The sequence below is a fragment of the Camelus dromedarius genome, chromosome 9 (assembly GCF_036321535.1).
Source record: "Camelus dromedarius isolate mCamDro1 chromosome 9, mCamDro1.pat, whole genome shotgun sequence".
Lineage (NCBI taxonomy): Eukaryota > Metazoa > Chordata > Mammalia > Artiodactyla > Camelidae > Camelus > Camelus dromedarius.
The window spans coordinates 32838004-32862066 of record NC_087444.1 but is presented as its reverse complement, the minus strand read 5'-3'; the positions used below and the strand labels follow the sequence as shown (position 1 = coordinate 32862066).

The 24063-nt window shown below is 41.0% G+C and overlaps 1 protein-coding gene across 12 annotated transcripts; it reads left to right on the top strand.

The window, feature by feature from the left end:
• The first annotated feature begins 74 nt into the window (after positions 1-74).
• On the top strand, positions 75-22685 carry ZNF23 (zinc finger protein 23). Of its 12 annotated transcripts, none has more exons than XM_064488988.1 (8): positions 75-1300; positions 4324-4443; positions 7401-7604; positions 8013-8129; positions 13077-13784; positions 15376-15552; positions 16185-16298; positions 20403-22685. In XM_064488988.1, exons 5-8 carry the CDS (start codon positions 13754-13756, stop codon positions 22202-22204), a joined length of 2124 nt encoding a protein of 707 aa, XP_064345058.1. In that variant the 5' UTR covers positions 75-1300; positions 4324-4443; positions 7401-7604; positions 8013-8129; positions 13077-13753; the 3' UTR covers positions 22205-22685. The 12 variants fall into 12 exon arrangements, with proteins under 12 accessions (XP_064345058.1, XP_064345060.1, XP_064345063.1 ...); XM_064488989.1 differs by lacking the exon at positions 75-1300 and having other exon boundaries at positions 2828-4443; positions 13077-13141; positions 13735-13784; XM_064488990.1 differs by lacking the exon at positions 75-1300 and having other exon boundaries at positions 2824-4443; positions 20406-22685.
• The last annotated feature ends 1378 nt before the right edge of the window (positions 22686-24063 follow it).

Sequence of the window (24063 nt, the reverse complement as noted above, 5' to 3'; positions counted from 1 at the left end):
AATTTTTTAATCTCTATATTTATATCTATATCTATATCTAATGGTTAACATTGGCAAATCTCAAACTCCCAAATTTATCTCTTCCCACCCCTCTTTCCCCCAGTAACCATAAAATTGTTTACTGTGTCTGTGAGTCTGTTTCTGTTTTGTACATGAGCTCATTAGTGTCTTCTTTTTTCTTCTTCTTTTTCTTTTTTAAGATTCCACATATGAGTGATATCATATGGTATTTTTCTTTCTCTTTCTGGCTTACTTCACTTAGAATGATGAGCCCTCGGTCCATCCATGTTGCTGCAAATGGCATTGTTTTATTCTTTTTTATGGCTGAGTAGTATTCCATTGTATAAATATACCACAGCTGCTTTATCCAGTCATCTGTCGATGAACTTTTAGGTTGTTTCCATGTCTTGGCTATTGTAAATAGTGCTGCTATGAACTTTGGGGTGCATGTATCTTCGAATTAGAGTTCCCTTTGGATATATGCCCAGGAGTGGGATTACTGGTCCCTGACCCCATTGCCACTGTCAGGAATCCCCTTCCATCTGAGTAATTGTCCTTTTATCATTTATGGTTAATGTATGAGTTTCCTTTGACTGACAAATTATTACAAGCTTAGTGGTGTAAAACAATAGAAATCTATTCTCTCAGTTCTGGAGAAATATGAAATAAGTTTCCCTGGGCTGAATTCAAGGTGTTGATGGGGCTGTACTCCCTCAGGAGGCTCTAGGGCAGGATCTGCCTTGTTTCTTCCAGCTTATGATGGCTGGTAGCATTCCTTAGTTCAGCAACATCATTCCTGTCTCTTCTGTCTTCACATTACCTTCTCTATATATCTAACCCCCCTCTGCTCTCATAAGGATGTTTGTGATGACATTTAGGGCCCACCCAGATAATCCAGAATAATCTAATCTCAAAACCCTTAATCACACCTGCAAAAACTTTGTCATCTAAGGCAGCATTCACAGTTTACAGGGATTAGGACCTGATATCTTTGAGTGGCTATTCAGTCTTCTAACAGTAATTATATTGATCTGTATAAAAGAGAAAAACCCAAAACAGGCCCTAATATAAGATAGAAATTTATTTCTCTCACAAAAGAGATCCTAGAACTGGCAAGGCAAGTTGTACAATGTCAGCATGGACCCAGTCTTGTTCTAAATTACCATTTGGCTATCCTCAGTGGGGTCATTATCCTAATGGTCCAAGGTGTCTGCTAGAATACCATTAAGTGCTTGTTCCATCTCCAGCAGGATGGAGAAGGGGAGAAAGGCTCACCAGTTTGCTTTTAAGAAGACTTTTGGTAAGTACCACGGAACACTCCTACTTAAATAATTCTGTTAAGAATTAGCAAATTAAATAACTGTGTTAAGAATTAGCTGATTAAATAATTTTGTTAAGAATTTAGCCACATGGCTATGCCAGGCTGCTGACTAAGGTCACTGGGAAGTGTCTTAGTTGGGTGGCAGTGTGCTACATCAAATAAGTTGAGGATTCTGCTTCTGAGGAGGAGGGGAAGAGATGTTTTGAGTGGGCAACTAACTCCTTCAGCTGTAGTTCATCACTGCCATCTGTTTCTAAATGTCTAAAAGCTTTGGAAAATGGAAAAAGAATGTTGGTGGATGGCTGGCTGTGCTCAGTAAATTTAAATTTTCATAACTCTGAGATTGGCACTATGTTTACCCTTGTTTTACAGTTTGGATAATGAAACCCATCAGATTGATGGTAAAATATAGCAGATGACTTCAGTACCCATATAACGTACTTTTGTGACACTTGTGTTTTCAGCTGTAGTTGTGGTGGATATTTCTGTGGAACTCAGAACTCACCTTGCATAGCACTATTCAGGTGCTAGTTACTTAAAGCTTTTCTCTTCCACCGTACACTATGTTTTAGAAAGGCTGTAACCTGGAAGTTTTGTTTTTCCTTATCTATAAAATGGCTATAATAATGCCTTCTGCTAAACTCAGAATGGCTAAAAGACTTAAACATAATGAGGTATCACCTCACACTGGTTAGAATGGCCACCATTAAAAAGTTCACAAATGATAAATGCTGGAAAGGGCATGGAGAAAAGGGAACCCTCCTACGTTGTTGGTGGGAATGTAGTTTGGGGTAGCTGTTATGGAAAACAGTATGGAGATTCTTTCAAAAACTAAAAACAGTTACCATATGATCCAGCAAACCCACTCCTGGGTATGTATCCAGAGAAAACTTTTAATTCAAAAAGATACGTACACCCCAGCATTCATAGTGGCACTATTTACAATAGCCAAGACATGGAAGCAACCTAAATGTCCATCAACGTATTTGGATAAAGAAGTTGTGATATATACCACATGTACAATGGAATACTACTCAGCCATTAAAAAGAATAATGCCAACTTTCAGCAACATGGATGGATCTAGAGAGTATCATACTGAGTGAAGTAAGAAAGACAAATATCATATGATATCACTTATATGTGGAATCTTAAAAATGAGACAAATGAACTTGTTTACAAAACAGCAGCAGACTCACAGAAAACAAACATGGTTACCAAAAGGCAAAGGTGGGGAGGGATAAATTAGGAGTTTGGGATTAACAGATATAAACTACTATATACAAGATAGATAAACAACAAGGTCCTATGGTATACCACAGGGAACTATATTCAATATCTTGTAATAACCTATAATGGGAAAAAATATGAAAGAATATATATGTATGTATATACATATATGTATGTATATATATGTATATATACATATATATGTATATATGTGTATGTATGTACATATATGTATATATGTATATATATACATATATATATATATGACTGAATTACTATGCTATACACCAGAAACTAACATAACATGGTAAATCAGCTATACTTCAATAAAAAAATACCTTCTATGCCTTCTTCAGGATGATGTGAAGAAACAATTACATAATAAATATGAAAGGTTTATGACCTCATAAATTGCCATTCAGATGAAAAATCAGAACACTTGCATGCAAGGTAACTCGTTCAGGAAGAGTTTGAAGTGGCTGAGTAAAGCAATTAGAACATTTAGAGTTTCCAGTTTTATTACACGTTTATTATGTTTAAACTATGTTTAAGTTGTGTAGTTTTATTATGTTTAAATTGTATTGGGGTAATTTACTTTTACCAACAAGAAAAATTTGTAGTCCTTGTCTTTTTAACTTTTCAAAGACAAATAACTCATAATTATAGAGATCTTTAAGATGTAAGAAAAATCCCCAGAAGAGCCACCTTGGTCATTTGGGTCCACAATAAATTCTCATCTTTGGAATTCTATAGATTTTGAGGCAAAGTTATAGGCAGAAGCAAGCTAGAGTTGGGGCACTAGGCGATATGTGTCAGGTTCTGGCCAGCTGAATTCAAAATAAGAAATAGAATGAGACAAGTGTTTAAACCCATTCAGAGGGGGCTGTGGGCAGGCTGGAGAACAAAGCTTTTAAGTTCAGACTCAGAACGTTGGAGAGCTCCGAAATACGCTGAGGCAGGGTCAGCACCTCGGACAGCACCACACTTTACCTACTTTTCTCCGCTGTAGTTCGTCCGTGAATGCACGTTGCAATGGATTCTGCTAATTTCCTGAGACTTTTGACTTCTTTGTGCTGAATAGTTGTAATCCCCTATAGATAGCACTCTTTTGGAAGGCTCTTTATGACAGTGTAGGGATGAGATTCTTTCCTTTCCTTCTAGTAGACTTCAGCATCAGAGCTCATAATTGGACCCCTTTGGGAGAGCTGTGAGTTTGAGACCCAGTATTACTGGTATTCTGGGAGCCAACATCCTTCAAGTTAGGAGGAAATATCTGATACCTGATTGTGCTACATGGAGAATACTACTCAGGATTCTTCTATTAGTGGAAAAAATGTGAGAAAGAGGATATGTTGTATTCATTTTGAGACAGGCAACTTCTCATTCATACTCTGTCATAACTTGCTACCCTCCCAGTGTAAACCTCTTTTCAGAAAGAGTGGATTGGGTTTTCTTTCACTGTGGAAGAAACTTCTGAAGTTGGTTGTTGTCAGCAAGTTTTAGTGAAGTCAGGCAAAACAAACTTCTGAAAGAGTTTGGCACTGCAGCCTCTTTCCCCTTGTTGCTATAGTGTCATAGTTACAAACTTATGCATTGATTAGTTATTCCTTTATTGAAAAATATATAAGGATGGTTGGACCCACAATTAAGGTGGAGGAGGAAAAAGGTTAATATTAATTGAGCAATCACCGAATCCCATGTCCTATTGTATGTATTTTAAGTAAAACAATATATGGTATTTACAACAACTACATACTATTACCCTACTTTTCAGATGAATGATTGGAATTTCAGAAATGCTAAGTGATTGCCCAGTGTCTCATCGCTGATCAGTGAAGGAACCAGGGCTCCTCAGTTTCATTCCCACTAAATCAAATACTGCAACAGCTAGCTGGTAAGTGATTTGAACTTACTGACTAGACAGCACTAAGTTCCTTTTCATTTTTGACACCTGGGTATACTTTCCTATGCTGTAAGTGTTTAAAATGATGTTGTAAATTATATCTTATCCTAAATTTCTAGATACTGTTTTTCAGCATTTACTACATTGCCTGAAAGAGAACTCTGCCTAATATTTGTGTCTTAAAGTGGTTGCTATAAGATACTAATGTTGCTATGCCATTTTTCGTTTAGCTGAGTACTTATATGACATATCTCTTTTTCATTCTTTAATTTTCAATCCTTTTGCATTCTTATATTTTAGTAGTACCTTGTAAATATCTATTTTTTCCCTAGATAAACTTCAGAATCATTTTCACAAAGCCAAAACAAATCCTACTGGGGTTTCATTTGAGTAGACCAATTCCTCCTACTTTATTCTCCTTTTTCAAAATTGTTTGAAATTGGCCTTAGAGATTAAGTCAAGATGGAAGCCCTTCCTATTGAAAAATCACCTGTTCCTTTCCATTTGTACAAGTATTTTTTGTTGCTAGTTTAGTCCCCGAGTATTTAAAGTTTTCTTCATCTATGTCTTAAACATGTATTGTTAAATTTATTCCTAAATATTTTCGGCTGTTTCATTGCTTTTTTGAATAAGATCTCTCTGTACCCTAGTATATTTCTCCACATAGTAAGTTGAATGATTTATTAATTTAATTCACAATGTCAATAAATAAGGAAGATTTTTATATTATTGAAACATCCTTGAACACCTGGAATGAACCCCAACCAGACTTTTATTGTTTTCCCACACTTTTCAAGAGGAGACACAGGCAGAACCATCTTTACTCTGTCATCTTGAAACTGGAAACACCAAAAGAGATTTTTTTAATGCAAGAAGATTGTCAATTTCCCCTAGTGGACAGAGAGGAAAGGTCTTATGGAAGCCCTGGGAATGCAGGGACAAAGGGTACAGAAGAAGCCTTAGAGCTGAGTAGGAAGGAACATGGCTATAGGCCCAGCATAGAGATGGACTTCCAGAACATTGAACTATGAGAGCCAGCTTAAGTTTTTAACCATTACTTTGTGTGATTTTTCCACCATCCGTCATTTCCAAGGGGATTAGTTAGGATATGGGCTGCTAGGGCTGATATAGCAGCTCCATGACTCTCCCTTCTGGCTGCTCTCTCATCCTCAGGGGCCACATCCTCATCCACATGGTCCAAGATGCTCACACCCCTGGCAGCATTCCCTGGTTGAGGGACTAGGGAGGGTGTGCTCCTTCTCTTTAAGGGCATAGCATTGCTTTTTCCTAAAGCCTATTTGCCAGAAGTTAGTCACATGTCCACACTTTGTTGTAAAGGGTGCTAGAAAGTGTTATTTTTTTTCTGGACTGTCTTTGCCTTGCTAGAGATTCTGTTACATATAAGAAGGGGAAAACAGGGGTTGGAAGACAAGGAGTGTGGTCTTTGCCTCTCCAGGCCTTCTGTAGAGCTTTAGTAACTTGTCATGCACCTGTCCCAGCACTGTTAGGAGTCGGAGCTTCATGATAATTTAGGAGGCCTTACTTTCTTATCTGTAAAACATTTGAGGCCATCATTTCTGTAACACTGTGATCTAGTTCTTTTTTATTTCTTTAGACAAGACCTCGTTCCTAGCTAAAGGTCTGCTTTCTGGGCTTAGGAAGAAGTGGAAACAGCACTTCTTTCCAAGAGCAGTGTAATCCCCAGCTATCATTCTGACCAATCATGGGACCACTTTCCTATCTGAATGCTCATTTTGGGCAACAGTGATGATCAGGGAAGAGACGAAGCAGAGAAGAGCTCCTGGTTAGTGTCATGATCTCAGGCATAAGACATATCCTACCCTCAGTGGCACTGAAATAAAGAAAGGTTCTACCAGGAGTTGGGGCTGAAGCCCTTGGACATGTCAACAACCAATGTTTATTGCATGCCTCCTTTGTGCTGGGCCTTGTGCTCTAGCTGAAGGGGAGAGAATTAGAATGCTGAGAGGCTGGAGAGATGAGGGAGGGCTGACTACCTTCCAGTGTAGCCACACTGGAGGCATCAGAGCTGAAAGGTGAAAGGCCTGCACTGTCAGGGTTGGGAGGGAACTAAGAGTGGTTAATCCAGGGGCTTTTAGTGCTGTTCCCCTCCCCCAGGCTTCATTTTGGAATTTTACAGGGACTTTTTTGTCACAAGATTTGGTGATGTTGGATGGAAGCCAGGAGGGCCACAAAAATCCTGCAATGCACAGGTTGGACCCACCTATCAAAAAGTTTTCACAGACTTTCATGTCTTGCTGGACATTTATGTGGGTAAAAACTGTTTAGAAATTACCTGAATCTAGAGCATTTTTTTCCCCCAGATAAACACAGTGTGTTTTTGCACAGTTTTAACATAGCTGATTCTCCAGAAAGATAACTACTGTATAATGAAGAGAAGATTGTACAATGTTTCATTCAGAACTTTACCAAAAAGGGATCACCACTATGGATCACACCTTATGATTTTGAAACACCAATGTAAGATACAAGCATTGTGGCTGTGGCATTCAGGCACATTTTATGTGAGGAGGCAAATTATCTGATCAATTTATTACGTCTCCTACAATAGTCATAACCAAACAGTTACATTCTGAGATATATATTTTTTAAATTATAAATTATTTTCCTTTTATTTCTCTTTTCCCACATAAATGTTATTACATAACATTAATTTTTAAAATACAGGCTGTTTATATTGCCTGTGATCTTCTATGCCGTTATCTATGAGTTTCATGACAGGGGAGTATGGTGGTCATTAGGAAATATTTGTTCCGGAAAGGGGACCTTGAGTTTGACAGCGTGCGATCCACGGGTCCAGTCCGGAGACTCCCAGATCTGGCAATACCTGCAGATCTACTAAGATACAGAGCCCCGGCGCCACCCCCCAGGTTTGGACCAGCGCTCGCCTCTCATTCTTGCCTTCCCAGCCCACTGCGAGGAGCAATTGCTTTCTGAATGAGAACCACAGGAGACGAAGAAGAGACAAGTTGGAGGCTCGGAAACAACTGGGCTTGGGCTGCAGGGGGCTAGGCCAGAGCACCAACGAGAGGGAGCGTCGCTGCTCCTAGAGAGGCTCGGTCGCAGCCTGGTGATGCACTTCCGGCCGTGCCTCAGAGCCGCCTGCTGCGGAGGTGAGTGTGGGGCTGCGGGAGGCGGGGGAGGTGCCTGACTCCGAGTTTGTGGGTGCTGTTATGTTGCTTCTCCACCCTGGGTGGAGCTGGGTCTCCGGTACCTGGGGGCCTGTTCCGCCCCTCTTCTACTTCCACTTTGTATTTGGTGGCCAATTACGTTCCGTCCCATCCCGTGGAAGGTGAAGCGTGGGTTATTGTCACAGCCACGAAGACCCGAGAATTTAGCACTTTGGGGAAAATGCTGCTGGCCTTTTGGAAAGATGTGTTGGAGCAGCCACAGGGTGCATTATTGCAGGCGTGAAGCGGCCTGAAGTGGTATCAGGTCTTTTGACATGTTAAAGTCGTGCAGGGTCTTCTATCTGAATGCATTTCAAGTATGGATTGTATGCTCCCTGGCGTCTAACACAGGGTCGTGAGTCAGAGTCAGTGGGGAAGCAGAAAAAGCAGAGCCACACCAGGACGTCCGAGAGCAGAAGTCCGGCTTTTGGAGGCCACTGTCTTCTGGAGTGGTGTCGGTTCCAAAAGGTAACCCGGCTTAATTTCTCTTGGGCTGTGGGATGACAGTGACCTGAGAATAATTAATGCAATGTAGAGTATACTGACGTGTTCAGTCCTAGAATATACATAAAATAGTTACAGAATTGCTCATTCATACCCTCATGAAAGCAAGTTTACCAAAAATATACTATAAAGTAGTAATGAAAACATGAAATATTAAAAAAAAAACTTTGGAATGTGGCTAGTAGTGTATTCAAAGGATAATTTGTGGCCTTACAGGTTTTAATTGCCTAATAGGAAAGAATGAAAATAAATTTAAAAATTGTGCAACCTCAAGAAATCTTTGGGTACAAGTCTTTTTAGCCTTTTAGTATTTAGTTAAAATACTATTTTCCAAAGTTATTTAGTTAATTTCTTTCCCACCACTTCAGTGTGGTTATGTTATTCAGTTGTGGTATAGTTAGGTTCATTTGCTGTTTTTTGTGTTCCTTTTTGCGTCCTCATCCCCTATCCCATCCCGGGATATATGTATATATATATATACATATAATTATATGTATATATAATCAACCAACCGTATATATATATATATATATATATATTTATATATATATAGGAAACATTACTATGGTTATGAAAGTCTGAACAAAAAGGCACACTCAGAGAAGTGTCACTTCCTCATCGTCCCTTCCAGTCTGTTTCCTTCCATCCTGATTCCATTCCTGGGTTCTTTTCACCCACTTCCCATCCGTACCTGAGGCAACCATTCTTCTTAGTTTCTGGTTTATCCTTCATTTCTTTTTGCACAAATTACCGGATACACGTATATTTTATTATATTTCTTTTTTTTTATTACACAAAAGGTAGCACCCCAACTTTTGCACTTTAGAAATCATTCCATATCATAAAGATAAGTCTGTGTGTATACACACACACACACACACACACATATTTAAATGTCACTCATGTATACAGAAGATTATATCTAGCATGGCATTTATGAAGCATAGTAGTAAAATGAGCACCCGTTAAACACACCACACCATTAAGAACATTGCAGCATGGCTGCATCAGTCTATGTGTGCCTCTTCAACCTGGCTCCCACTTTCCCACCCCTGGAGGTAGTAACTGTTGAATTTTGTGTTACTCATAGCCTTATTTATTTTTAAAAATAATTTTATTACGTATACATGTGTCTGTAAATAATGTGATTAATTTTTTTCGAGCTTTATGAAGATGACATCATGGTGTCTCTAGTCCTCTGAGACTTGCATAACTCAGGTATTATGTTCCTAAATTCATCCATATTGTGTTCTAGCTGTGAGCCGCTTATTTTTTGCTACTGGGAATGTTTTATCATATAAACTGTATGACAGCTTATTTATGTATTCTCAGTGGACAAGTGTGTTGTTTCTAGTTTTCTGCTGTTAAAATCCTGCTGATAATGAATAATTTTGTATGCATCTCCTATGTATGAGAGTTTCTCTTGGGTATAAGTTTTAAAATTTAGGCATGAATGTTGAATTTTATTAAACATCTTTGGCATCCACTGAGATTGAGAGTATGTTTACCTTTCTTTGATTTATTAATGTGGAAAAGTATACTAATCTGTATGCTAATATTAAACTTGCACTCATGAGATGATCCCTCTTAGTCATGATGTGTCATATTAATGAACTACTGGGAGTATTAATATGGCATACTCCTCAATATTTAGGATTTTTGCATCCGTATTCATAAATGAGACTGGTCTACGGTTTTTGTATAAGTATTGTGCTGGCATCGGAAAAAGGACTGGGAAACTTGTTTTTCTGTTCTCTGCTACAGTTTGGTGTTAGAATTATTCATTTCCTAGATACTTGAAAGGATTTGCCTATGATATATGTGGGCTAAGTGTTTTGTGAGAGTTCGCTCTTTTTTGGCTCTCTCAGTTTAATTAGGTAAAAGTAATCATGAATTACAGAGAGAAATCTGTGTAATAGAATTGGTCGAGTTGATTTATTAGATTCAAATAGAATTGTATGTTCTTCCCTCTTAGAATAAGTTTTCTTTTTAAGCATTCATAGAATATTGTTTAAATGGTTACTGCAGCTACCAAAAACAACAACAACTACTACTCTCAATCTGTAAAGCAGAAGTAAATAGATCAGGTTATTTAAACACCATGCAATAAAGACAGAGGATAAATTAACAACTAACTGTCCTAAACAATTCTTTGTTCAGAGACAAAACACAATTGCTGATGAGTTATAAAATAGTGATTAAAACATGAAATATAAAAAGCCTCTGGGATGTGGGTAATAACGTATTCAAGGAAACATTTATGGCCTTAAAGGTTTTGATTGCCAAATAGGAAAGAATAAAAATAAATGAATAAATCATGCAACCTTAAGAAGGTAGAAAAAAGCCTTTTGTAGTCTAGCTTCCCCTAAAAGCAGAACATAGGACAGAGGCAGTTTATTTAGGAATGTCGTCTCAGAAGTGAGAAATAAGGGGAGTGAAACACAGAAAGACTCGTTGTCAGGTTTGCCTCTCTACAGGCGACTGGTATTCTGTCTTACAGGATCTTTGAGGGGCCTTGGAATCTCATGGCTGCCCACATGATGGACTAAAGTTTATCCGTTGACCTCTGTCCCCTGTTGGTCAAGGGCAGCCTCACAAGCATTAACTCTTCTGTCCTTCAGGCCCGGCTGGTGTCTGCAGATGTCCCATACATCACAGAGAAGCCCCAGGGCAGGTGCCAGGCATGTGTAGTGTAGACCCCTGAGGAGGCATTGGTAGGTTGTACTTGTGCAGAGCTGGTCAAAGCCTCTGAACCAGACTAAGAGTGGACAAGAGGATTTGGAGAGGTGCATAAGTTGTCTCTTAACAGAGCTAAAGAAATGTTAATAAAGCAGAACTTAATTAAATTAAATTAAATTAAAAACAAATAGAAAAGAGAGTGGTGTTCTTAATAAATAGAAAAGCTGGTTCTTGAAAAGTCAAAGAAAACAACATTAACATAGATAAACCACAGTTCAGCCTAACTTTATTGGTCTGCTTGGGCTGCCATAACAGAACACCATGCACTGCCTGACTTAAACAGCAGAAATTTCTCTCTCACAGTTCTGGAGGCTAGAAGTCCAAGATCATAGTACCAGACAATTTGGGTCTTGGTGAGGGTTCTCTTCTCAGGTTGCAGAGGCTGTCTTCTCGCTGTGTCCACATATGGCAGAGAGAGAGCTCTGGGGTCTCTTCTTATTAGGGAGCCAATCCTATCAGATTAGGGCCCCACCCTTATGACCTGGTTTAACTTTATTACCTCCTCACTGATTGCATCTCCAGATACAGTCACATTGGAGGTTAGGGCTTCAACATACGAATTTGGGGCAGACACATTCAGTCCATAACATTAACTAAGGGGAAAAGGTGTAGAAAGCACGTATATTCAAAAGAAGAAGTGGGACCCAAAGAAAAATATAATTCAGAAAGACACACGCACCTCAGTGTTCACAGCAGCACTATTTACAATAGCCAAGACATGGAAACAACCCAAATGTCCATCAACAGGTGACTGGATAAAGATGTGGTGTATATATGTGTGTGCACGCGTGCGCGTGTGTGTGATGGAATATTACTCAGCCATAAAAAAGAGTAAAATAATGCCATTTGCAGCAACATGGATGTACCTGGAGATCATCATTCTAAATGAAGTGGGCCAGAAATGGAAAGAAAAATGCCATTTGATATCACTTATATGTGGAATCTAAAAAAAAAAAAAACAAAACGCAAATGAACTACTTATTATTTATAACTTAGACGATTGATTTCTTGAATATGTGTAAGCACATTTGACTCCTTTATGATTGTATTATTACATTCTGGTGATTCTTATTTGTGATTGGCTTTATTTGATAACTGAAAGTTTAAAATGTTAAAGCTCTAAACTGTTTTTAGAAACAGTACATACATGTAAAGTAAAAAAAGTACAGTATACTGTATATGTGTATTTGCATGCAATATATTGTATATATGCAGTCAAATAGTAACAATTCTACCTAATAAAACTAAAAACTTGAGGAAAAAAAAAGTGGGAAAAGCAAAGTAGCTCCTGATATGGAGGAAATGAAAAATCATAAGCCATTGTTTTCCATAACTACACTGAAGTTGAAACTCTGAAAGACATAGGCAATATTTTAGGAATATAGAAAATCTGAAGACTGACTTTGGGAGGAGCAAGCATCAGAAAGTAACCAATCCATGTGATTTTGAATAGAAAGGACAAAGAGTGCTGGGTCACAGCACCCTGGATGCTATGGTGATCCCCTCTCAGGCATCTTAGGCCCTGGTTTCTTTGCCATCAGAAGGCTGGAAGGTATGAGGAGCCATCCTGGTACCTCACTTCCTCAAGGTAAGCCTGGGCCATGCAGGAAGCTGACCTCCCGTGATCTCTATACAGAAGTATCAGAACTCTTGAGGACACTCAGCTGTCTGAGGGAACAGGCAGGATGGGAGGGAGCAGCTGTCCCCTTCTCCAGGTACTGTCTCCCTGGAGCCAGACTCTGAGGCCTCAGTGCTGGGGCTGTAGCCCCTCCAGCCTGGCTTCTCTTGCAGTATAGTAGAGGGTGATGCTTGTTGAGAGAAAGAAATAGGTCTAAGGTCTTGGGAAACGTCTATTTCTTGAGCTGAATCGTTGCTACATGAGTCTTTGTTTTATTGTTCTTTAGACTCTGCATCCATTTTATGTACACCCTTGTGTGCATATGATGGTGTCAGAATTGTAAAATCCTAGGGTTCCTGGCAGTGAGCATCAGTGTCATGGCTGGGAGGAGCCCTGGGTGTAAAGCTCAGGAACAGATGGCTCCCTTCTCCCCATGGCAGATCCTGCTTGCACTTCTGTCTGGATGCTGGCTGCGTGCGTCTCAGATCTATGGGGGCAGTGTTTTTCCTGGTGCGGGTGGCTTGTCTCACACTTGTCTCTCTGTTCTTCCACAGCTCCAGTCCTTTTCTGAGAGGGAGACCAGGTGATGGCAGCCATGCTCCTAACAGCCTGGCCCCAGGTGAGCTGTGGGTCCTTCAACTCTTCCTGTGAGCAGTTTCTCATTGAAGAAAACTGAGAAGGGAAGCTGGTGAGCCTTGTGATGAAAGCTGGAGGGGGCCTCCATGCTTCTGCCTGCTGGACTGGGGCTTGTGGGAAGAGCAGTGATGTGGAGGGATTGGGGCCAGAGACAGGACAGTGAAGGGATGATGCAGCAGGAAGGTGTGCCTGAAAGGCAGAAGTGTAGCCTCTGCACACTAGTGTGCTTTGCCCCTGTGGTGCAGGAGCTCCCCAGCAGAGGGCTCTAAGCTGCCCGTGAATGGAGGAGGGAAGCCGAGGACTAGGGTTCCAGGGACGGGGTGTAGGTAAAAAGGAATAGAAGGACCAGATCCACATAAAGGATGGCTGTGCCTCTGCTTCTGGGGACAGGGAGGATGAGGGGAGTGGGGTCAGGGGAGGGAAAGAGGAAGCTGTGGGGCAGGATGTCTCATTGTGTCCTGGAGAGGTTTTCGGGCCTTGGGACGCAGTGGCCAACCTTTAGGTCTTTGTTGAGAGCTCTGGAATCTCTACCTTAGAAAAATAAACATGCAAACAAAATTTTCCGTATGATTTCAGAGACTTCTTGGATCACCTGATGCTCATCCATGGACCTCCATGGACTATAGGTTGGGAATAATCATTGTCACAGTAACTCTAGTAACACCTTTGGATGCTTATTATGCTTCAGGCATCATACTAAGCGCTTTGTTTGGATCATTCAGTCCTGACGGCTGCCCTTTAAGATAGGTGCTGTGTTATGTTCATCCTACCACAGAAGAAACAAAGGCAAAGGGGAGTGACTGAGTGACTTGCCCAAGGTCACACAGTCATTGTGTGACTCTGTTCAGACTCGTGACACGTGTGGAACCAGCAAAGTTAAAGTGGTCAGATTTATGACAGCTGTGTAGGGAGTAATTCAGGAGAGATTTGAAAGCAAGGTGACCACTTCAGAAAGAGTCCCTTTGGTCTAGTTGATGGAAGCTTTATTAAGGCAAGTAGTTGTTAAAGAGGGGGAGCCCATTCAAGTAATGCTTACATAAAATTCTTTGAGGATGGAGAGTCAATGGATTGGGGTTGGGGAAAGGAGAGGGAAGAGTCAGGAATGAATTCTCAGGTTTCTTTCCTAAGTGGATAGTAGTGGGTGACACCACTGAGGTTTGAATTCAGGTGGAAGTACCCTTGTGGGGTAAAGGTGGGTAGTGGATGGAAGTGAAGGCATTTAATTTTGTGCAGAGATGTTACTTGACCTCCAGGATCACAAGGTGAGTGAGTCACAGAAACACCCACAGGTTGGACTAGATTGTTGATGGGTGGAGGCCAGTAGAATTGAGCAAGACAAAGCCTGGCAGGGAGGCGCTGAGAGGCAAATTGCTGCCAGTGTGTCCCCAAGGTTGTTACAGAAGGCCAAGGTGGGCAGAGCAAGAGCAGCCAGTGGTGGCAGCTGTCCAGAGGGGAAGAGTGGGCCTGGGGGCCGCACGCAGTGATGGCAGAGCCTGCGCGTACAGAGTGGTGCAGAGGAGGAGCTGAAAAGATGGCCGACCTCCCTTCTTTCTGAACCTCCTTGGAGAGACGGTGAAGTCCTGGGTGAAGTTGGACAGGATGAGGATTGGATGGGAGAGGGTAACAGAAAATGCTGGGTTTCCAACGAGAGCCACTTGGAAGCAGAATGGGCTGCCTGCTCTCACCCCGCCCTCCACCCCTCACCGGCCTCCAGCCCATCTGAGCAGCGCTGAACTTCCTTGGCTGGAGGTGCTGGAGCAGGGGCTGCACAGCCTCTTGTAGGGGGTTCATGACACAGATCAGGCAGGGTAGGGGCTGCATGAGACGGAAGCCCTGGCTGTTCTTTGCGGGTGGCTTGAAGTTTGAGGGTGAAGGCAAGCTGTGGCGATCTGGATGGAGAAGGTAAGACCTTAAGGGGGTGCAGTGAGAATGCGTTTGGGTGGGTCCCAAGCTGCTTCCACCAGTGAGGGTGTGGCCTAACTGAGAGAAAGCAGTGACATTAGGGGAACCCAGTCATGGGAATTTTTTTTTCTTTCAACTAATGTCATCCTTTCTAAGTATGAAATATGGCATGAGGTTTCTCTGCTGTGAGAGAAGTCAGCTATTCCGTGGTTTACTTTCCAGGTGTTTTTTCCAAATCTTTCCCCTTGTTATTAATTTTGTGCTCTTCACAAGCCCCTCCCCAAGCCCTTATACTGCCCTCTGCCCCTCACTTAGGGCCTGAGCCATGGAATTGGCCCTGGGGCAGCAGGAACCTATTGTTTCAGAAGTCGGTGACCTTCGAGGATGTGGCTGTGTACTTCACCCAGACGGAGTGGGATGGCCTGTCCCCTGCACAGAGGGCTCTGTACAGGGATGTGATGCTGGAGAATTATGGGAATGTGGCCTCCCTGGGTAAGGCCTCTCTCCCATTGGAATTCAGACTCTGCCGGTTAGGGTTTCCTGGCGTCCTTCCCCCTCCACTGATTGCAGGTGGGGCCTCTGGTAATCCTATACTGAATGGGAACCCCAGGGCTGATTCCTAATCCTCTAGACCCAGGGGTTGCTGGGAAGGGTGAACCCCAGGCCCTGTTTGGGCCAATATAGGACTTTGCTGGGACTGGTATGTACTCTTGATTCACTCTGATAGGAGGCTATGTTTTGGACACAGTGTGGAAAAAAGTAACTTCCTATTCCACAGTATTATTCTCAGGTTCCCCCTCACCCTACCTGCATCTCTTGAGTCTTTCCAAGGATCTCAGTGTACTTTGAATATTTCAGGCCATGGTCAAAGAATGGTATCCCTTTGGGCAGAATCTCACAGTCTGGCCCCTTCCCAATTCTTCCCACGTCTTCCCAAGGCTCCCACCCCTACCCTGCACATATACCTTCCAGCACCCACCCCTACTTTCCCATAGTTCTTTGGCACAGGACCCCCAGGGCTCTTTCCTTCTCTCCCCATTGCAGAGACAATCTGAAAAGAGGTTTAGGAACTCATCTTTAGGAGATTATTCACCTGTCTTTCCTATTTCCTTTCCCTACAACAGGATTTCCCCTTCTCAAACCTGCTGTGATCTCACAACTGGAGGGAGGAGGTGAGCTGGGGGGCCCATCTCCACTGGCCTCTGGAACAGGCACAGGCCCCCAGGGCCTCTGGACTGGTAAGGGAGGCACAGATTGCCCATTATGCTGGAAAGTTTAACTCTTTAGGAAGAAAATCAACTTTAGCAACATATTAGCATTGTTAGCCAACTGTAGAGAGTAACATTTAAATAAATTTTAATGAATTCTAGAGATAGGTATGGTTGAGACCTTTTTGACTGTTTTCATAGTTTGCTATTTATTTCTGATTCCAAGAACAGATCATTTTTCAAATGCTTCATTCTAATTCTTTTTAATCCTAATTTTGGAATTCTGCCTTTCTCAGACAGAATGAATGGATTCAGTACTTTTTTGGGTCCTTGCTATTTTCTAAGCACTGTCCACTTAATGTGAAGGGTGAAGAATTAACAGTCTTTTTACCTAGACTTTAGAGTAGACTTTCTGAGGTCCAGTCGCAACTGTGCTACTTCCTAGTTGGGTGACTTTGAGCAGGTCAGTTATTTGCATTCTCTAAAAGACACTGTTCTGACCCTTAAAAATGGAATGATAATAATAAAATGAGATAATAGTGCTAGTCTTGTGGGTTGATGATTAAATGAGGTAACATGTACCAAGTGTCTAGCTTATTGTGTGTGCTCAGTTAGTCATTAATTTTTTTTTTTTGAGGAGAAAGTTGTATATAATACGCTGTAGGAAATAAGTTGGAAGGGAGGAAATAATGCCGTCAGTTTGGTGCTTCTTAAAAGACGTACCAGGGCATCTCCTGGGAGTCTTGCAGATGCACAGATTGTTATTCAGTTAGTTTGGGGCAGGGCTGAGATTCTGCAGTTCTGTTAAGTTCTCTGGTGCTGCCAAGGCTTCTGGTTCCCAGAGCATGCTTGAAGTAGTGAGGTTCTCATTGGCTCACACAGAATAGCTGCCTGGTGATTTCCCATTTCCATGAGGCCCAGCTTTACTTCCTGCATTTTGGGTCCCTAGATTCTCTTGCATCCTTCTGATGAATCTTCTTTTTGAAAACGGTGGTTTCGGTGGATTTTTGTTCCTTGTAATCATTCAACCAGCTGTTCCCTGATCAAGGAAGACATGTTTTAGAAGTGGAGAGTTTAACATGCTTGATAGACAGAAGGGGAAGAAAGTAATATTGTGGAGATTCTTAGTCTCAGAAGTCTGGATTTCATTCTGTAGGCAGCAGACAGCCCTGAAGTCTTTGAACAACCTATCATGATCTCAGCTGAAGATGGAAACATTCATCTACTCAGCATGAGTAGGTTAATTGGGGTAAGGAATCAAATGGATTCTAGGCATGCAGATGGGGAAATCATACGGCATAAGGCCTGTGTCAGCAGAGTTGATTTTTTAAAAAAAATCTCAGATGCCCCACTCAGTGACTTCTGCTTAAATGTCATTTGCTGGAACTGTGTCAAATGTCCATCCCCACTGCAAAAGAGGGTGGAAAATGTAGTTCTTAGTTGCAGTTTTTATTGCTACCTCAAAATGGAGGTGTGCTAGTAAGGAAGAGAGAATGGATATTGTTTAAGCAGCCAGTAGCATCTGCCACAACATAGGATCTGGTTTAAAAAAAAAGGTCACTAGGGTAGAAAAATTGGCAAAGAATGTTAAATGGTTGAGGTTGGGAAGCCCTGTGCCAGGGGGCCCAGAATATTCATGTTTGAGTACTGGAACAGTCTGCAAATTCCTGTCCTTTGGGAAAACTGCAAATTGAGTTAAAGCTTGCTTTTGCATTCTCTTGTTTTCTTGAGATCTTACTTCAAAATTCTTAACTGATTTAGGGGCTTCTGAGATTTTTGGCAGGACCTTGACGATCTCTGTTTGAGTGGCGAGCTCTGTGATGGCGAGCTCTCCTATTTATTCACTGTTGAGAGAAGGAGCAACAGGTTTAGGTAACATGGGTTGTCGGACAGGACAGTTCTGCCGGACCTTCCTTTAGGAAGAGAAGGATTACCTGGGATTACTATCTTGGCATTGTGGGTTCAGGCCAGTTTTATTTTGGAGAAGTAAAATAGACTGTGACAGAAAGCAGATCAGTGATTGCTTGGGGCTGGGGGTTGGGAACAGCAAACAACTGGAACAAGGAAACTTTTTGGGGTGATGGCAGTGTTCTAAAACTGGAGTGAGGTGATCCTTACACAACTGTATAAACTTATTAAAAATCACTGAACATTTTCATAATATATCAATTATTCCTCAGTGATGCTGCTTCAAAATTAGAAATGTGGTGTTTGTAAAAAAAAAAAAGAATTGAGCTGTAAACCTTAGATTTGTCCTGTTTACTGTATGTATGTTTGTTTTACTTCCATAAAAAGTTTTACCCAAAATATATGTGTATAAGTGTTTGATCCACAGAAGAAGTACAGATAGTAATCAACATGAAAAAAGTTCACCCTCAGTAGAAACCAGTGGAATACAAATTAAAACAATGAGAGGTGTTTCATCTATCACATTGAGAACAATGAATTTATAGTAAGTGATAGTGAGAGTACAGCAAAACAGGAATGGACTTCTGGAGGTGAATGTGAATTGGTAGTCTTCCTAGAAGGTACTTTAACAATACTTGTCAAGAGCCTTTTAAAAGTTTGTACTTGGTAACCTGGATATTCCCTTCTAGGGCTGTATCCTAATAAAATAATCAGAATTGTAGATGAGGATTCACATGTATAAAAGTTCATCTTAATTTTATATAGTAACAAAATATTGGAAACAACCTGAATTTTCAGATAGAGAGAATGGTAAATTACGGTACCTCTGCAGGATGGAGTACTCTTTAACAATTAAAATGTATATTTTTATAGAATATGTAAAGACATTGGGAAATGATCATCATGAATATTAAGGAAGAAAAACTTTTACTTTAAAAAAATATATGTATGATTTTAGGAAGATGGGCAGGAGATACATCAGAAGATTAGCAGTAATTTTTGTTAGATTTTATATTTTGGGTAATTTGAGTTTTCTTCTTTGTAAGTTTCTGATACTATAGATGAATATTATTTTTATAATCAAGAAAAGACCAATAGTATTTTGAAAATGGTTGCTAGGGAAATCCAGGTCATTTGGGTCTATTGAGAGTGAGTATAATGAAATACTGAGGGAGCATATTATGTGTGGTTGAGGAGAAATGAGAGATGAAAAAATAGAGGCAGCATTTTGGTGCCGATTATGAGAAATTTGGGAACAGATCAGTAGTCCTACTGGGACTATGGGGATTATAGAAAGACTAATGAGATTATAAAAAGAATTTTAGGGAATGACCAATTTTAGGACTGAGAGAAGAGGTAGAAGGAAATGCAAGGAGAATGCAACAGTGTTCAGAGAGGGTAGGAAGAAATGGGATGGGAGAGATCAAATGGGCTAAACAGAGCCTTTCTGAAGCAGAGAAAAAAGAAGTTGAAGGAGGAATTTTGGAAAGGCTAGAGTTTAAGTTCTCAGAAAGGAAACAAGATTCATTCCCTTTTACTTTGTGGTGTTGCTAACACCTGCCATTCCATGTTGCCACATGTTGGATCCTATGCCTTTTCCTTCTTAAGCAATTTCCATTTTTATTAACAGAATGTTAGAAAGTATGGTGTAATGGGAAGAATGCTGACCTGGCAGATAAGACCTAGAATTTTGCTCCTTTGCTATAACTTATAACCCTCTTGTTATTGGTTATTGGTTTAGAAACTGGTGATCTTTTTAAATCATTACTTTAAAATTTATGATATTGATACATGCTCAAAACAGCACATAAAATGTAAAAAGTGGGAGTTGGGGGGAAGTTTCCCAAACTTCCTGTGCCAGTTTCTTGTGTATTCTTGCTGTAGTTTTCTAGGCATATTCAAATATATGTGTGTGTGTGTGTCAGCCCTTTTTATTTACATTTACACAAATGAAAGATACTCCTTATACCATTTCTCAACTTGTTTTTCCATTGAACAATTTATCTTTGACATCTTTTCATGTCAGCACATATAGATTTGTTTCATTTTTTACCAGCCATATGTTATTCCACTTTATGGATGAACCATAGATTCTTTGACCTAGTCTGGTGATTTTAAAGAGCCCCTTGATTGCCGTGATCCTTTATTCTTTCTATCACCCAGTTCTTTTTTTTTCTTTTTTAACATTGTTCTTACATGGTATTTTATGTTTTCTGTTTTTTATAGTAGATATTGATATCCAGACTGACAATAATTTGACAGAGGAAATGTACGAAGAAAAACATAATACATCATTTGAACTTCACAGGGACTTTTCCCAGGAAACAGACTTTTCAGAAACCTATATTCTAGAGAAACAGCAGGAAGTCCACTCAGTAAGAAGTATCAAGAAAGAAAACAGCAGTGTCATTGATGGGACAGTGGAAGACAATACAAGCCCCATGGAGGACTGTTTCTTTAGTCAAAATCCAAACTTGAATCAGTGTCATACCATCTCCCCTGGGGAGCAGCCCCCTGAGTATACAGGATTGGAGGAAGCCTTCAGGTTTGACACAAAACTTATTCAGCATGAAATAATTAATTCCAGGGAAAGACCTTTGAGATGTGAAGAATTAGTGGAAACCTTCAGGTATAACGCTCAACTTAACCAGGATGAAGATAGCTACACTGAGGAGAAGCCCTATCAGTGTAAGGAGTGTGGCAAAGCCTTTAGCATTAATGCAAAATTAATTTGGCATCAAAGACTTCACAGTGTGGAGAAGCCCTTCAAATGTGTGGAGTGCGGGAAAAGCTTCAGTTACAGTTCCCATTATATCACACATCAGACAATCCACAGTGGGGAGAAGCCCTATCAGTGTCAGGTGTGTGGGAAAGCCTTCAGCGTTAACGGGAGTCTGAGTAGGCATCAGCGAATCCACACAGGAGAGAAGCCCTATCAGTGCAAGGAGTGTGGGAATGGCTTTAGCTGTAGTTCTGCATATATCACACACCAGAGAGTCCACACTGGAGAGAAACCTTATGAATGTAATGACTGTGGGAAAGCTTTCAATGTTAATGCAAAGTTAATTCAACATCAGAGAATCCACACTGGAGAGAAACCTTATGAATGTAATGAGTGTGGGAAAGGCTTCAGGTGCAGCTCCCAGCTTAGGCAGCATCAGAGCATCCATACTGGAGAGAGGCCCTATCAATGTAAGGAGTGTGGAAAAGCCTTCAGTAATAATGCAAAACTCATTCAGCATCAAAGAATTCACACAGGGGAGAAACCCTTTAAGTGTACTGAATGTGGAAAAGCCTTTAGTATTAAAGGGAAATTAATCCAGCACCAGAGAATCCACACGGGTGAGAAACCCTATGAGTGTAAAGAGTGTGGGAAAGCCTTCAGGTGTAACTCCCAGCTTCGGCAGCACCTGAGAATCCACACTGGGGAGAAGCCCTATGAGTGTAATGAGTGTGGAAAAGCCTTCAACGTTAATGCAAAACTAATGCAGCATCAGAGGATTCATACTGGGGAGAAGCCTTTTGAATGTAATGAATGTGGGAAATGCTTTACTTCTAAAAGAAACCTACTGGATCATCACCGAATCCACACTGGAGAAAAGCCTTATCAATGTAAGGAATGTGGGAAAGCCTTCAGCATCAATGCCAAACTAACTAGGCATCGGAGAATACACACTGGGGAAAAACCTTTCAAATGTATGGAATGTGAGAAAGCATTTAGCTGTAGTTCTGACTATATTGTACATCAGAGAATCCATACTGGAGAGAAACCCTTTCAATGTAAGGAGTGTGGAAAAGCCTTCCATGTTAATGCCCATTTAATTCGGCATCAGAGAAGCCACACTGGGGAGAAACCCTTCAGATGTGTGGAGTGTGGCAAAGGCTTCAGCTATAGTTCTGATTGTATTATACATCAGACAGTCCATACTTGGAAGAAACCCTATGTGTGTAATGTGTGTGGGAAAGCCTTCAGGTTTAGCTTCCAACTTGGTCAGCATCAGAGCGTCCATAGTGAAGGAAAATCCTAATGAGAAGGATGTAGAGAACTGTCAAGGCTAAAGCTGAACTGGATCAAGTATCCTCAGATTCACCCTGGTGGAAGACCCTGAGAGGGAAATGAATATGGCAGAATCTCCACAAGGAAACAAAGCTTTTCCATTTTATTCAGTTTTAAACATGGAGTGATGACCAGTTTAAATATAACATCCAAAAATAAATGTTTTATGTCAACAACGAATAGAAAATATCTCATTCCCAACAGCATCAAGAAAAGTAGATTTTCTAGGTATAAACTGAATTATTCAGGACCTATGTGGAGAAATTATAAATCTCCACTGAGGGCCACAAAAGGAAAGTTAAATAAATGGGAGAAGAGAGAGATACCTTGTTCTTAAAAAACTCATAAAAATACTCTACCTGAATTAATTTATTGCCCTTTTGTTTTTGACAACAAGCATGCATCACTTTTGTAAAGAGGAGAAACAATAAAGATTTCCTTAAAAAAGGTGAGTAGATCTTTTTATTTTCATGGAATGGAGAAAAACTTGCTAAGCATCAGATGAAAGCTAGGAACCAACCATGAGAGAAAATATTGATAAATTGACTTTTTAAAATTAAATATTTGTTTTTGTTTTAAATAATCTTAAATAAGATTAAAAGGTAAGGCACAAGAAGTTTAAATACCTTTATAAAATTTGTGATATTAAAGTGTAGTATCTATAAAGAGGTCTTGGAGGGCATGGAATAGCTCAGTGGTAGGGTGTGTGCTTAGCGTGCATGAGGTCCTGGGCTCAATCCCCAGTAGCTCAATTAAATAAAAAATAAACCTATTATCTACTCCCCCCACCAAATTTTTTTAAATAAAAAGTAAACATAAAAACCCCAAAGACGTCTTGAATTAAGAGAAAGATAAGTAATCTAAATAAAACCCAGCAAATGACAATAGCAAGTAGCTTTTGAAAGGATAAAAAAAAATGACTAATAAAGTAAGAGATGTTTAGTCCTGGTAGAACTCTAAGGAGTGAAGATTAACACGTGCACACAATCACACATAGGAAGCCCCAAACCTCTCTCCCACGGACACAAAATGTACACACAGACCCTTTTGTAGACAGTGTACCCCACAGACACAGTGCACCCCTACAGTGCCACCCTCCCCATACCTGCTCCTGTTCTTTCTATATCTGGAGAGACCAGTGCTGGCTGGGAGTGCTGTCTCGAGTACCTCGAAGGAGCCATTCCTGTCAAAGCTAATGACATGGTCTAGGATCTCAGCAGTGTCCCAGGGCCATTGTGTAAGCACCCCCAACAGTGCACACACACACACCCCCAACCAAGATCCTGGGAACTGTGCATAGGTGGAGGCAAACCCTGGATCCCACAGAACCCAGAGGAGGGAGCAGGGTCCTTCTTCCCCGTGACCATCTGGCCCTGTTCCTCTGGGCAGTTCTGCACCACACACTGAAACCCAGAGGTGCTCCAGGCCATGGGTCCAAGGCCTTTATTTATAAACAAGCCCAGAAACAGATGGTACTGTCCCTGGTCACACAGCAAATCAGTGGCTGATGTGGCCCCTTACCCAGCCCAGAGGAGAGGTCAGGAGGCCATGGCTCACCCTAAATTTTCTAGATTGTGAACAGCCTCTAGATGGTCTCTGAGAGGGGCCTTCAGGGGGGGGTTGGGACAGGAAGTCTTGTAGTCCTGCTCCCAGTGGGATCTAGCAGTTACTCTGCTGCAGCAGGGCCAAGGCAGGACTCCAGGAGGGCTGAGAATCACTGAGGACAGAACATGATGTCCCAGGTCTGCCACCACTGTCCTCTGTGAACTTGGCCTCTGAGTCTCAGGCTCCTGCTCAGTGCAGGGTTGTGGCTGGTCCCAGAGCTTAAGG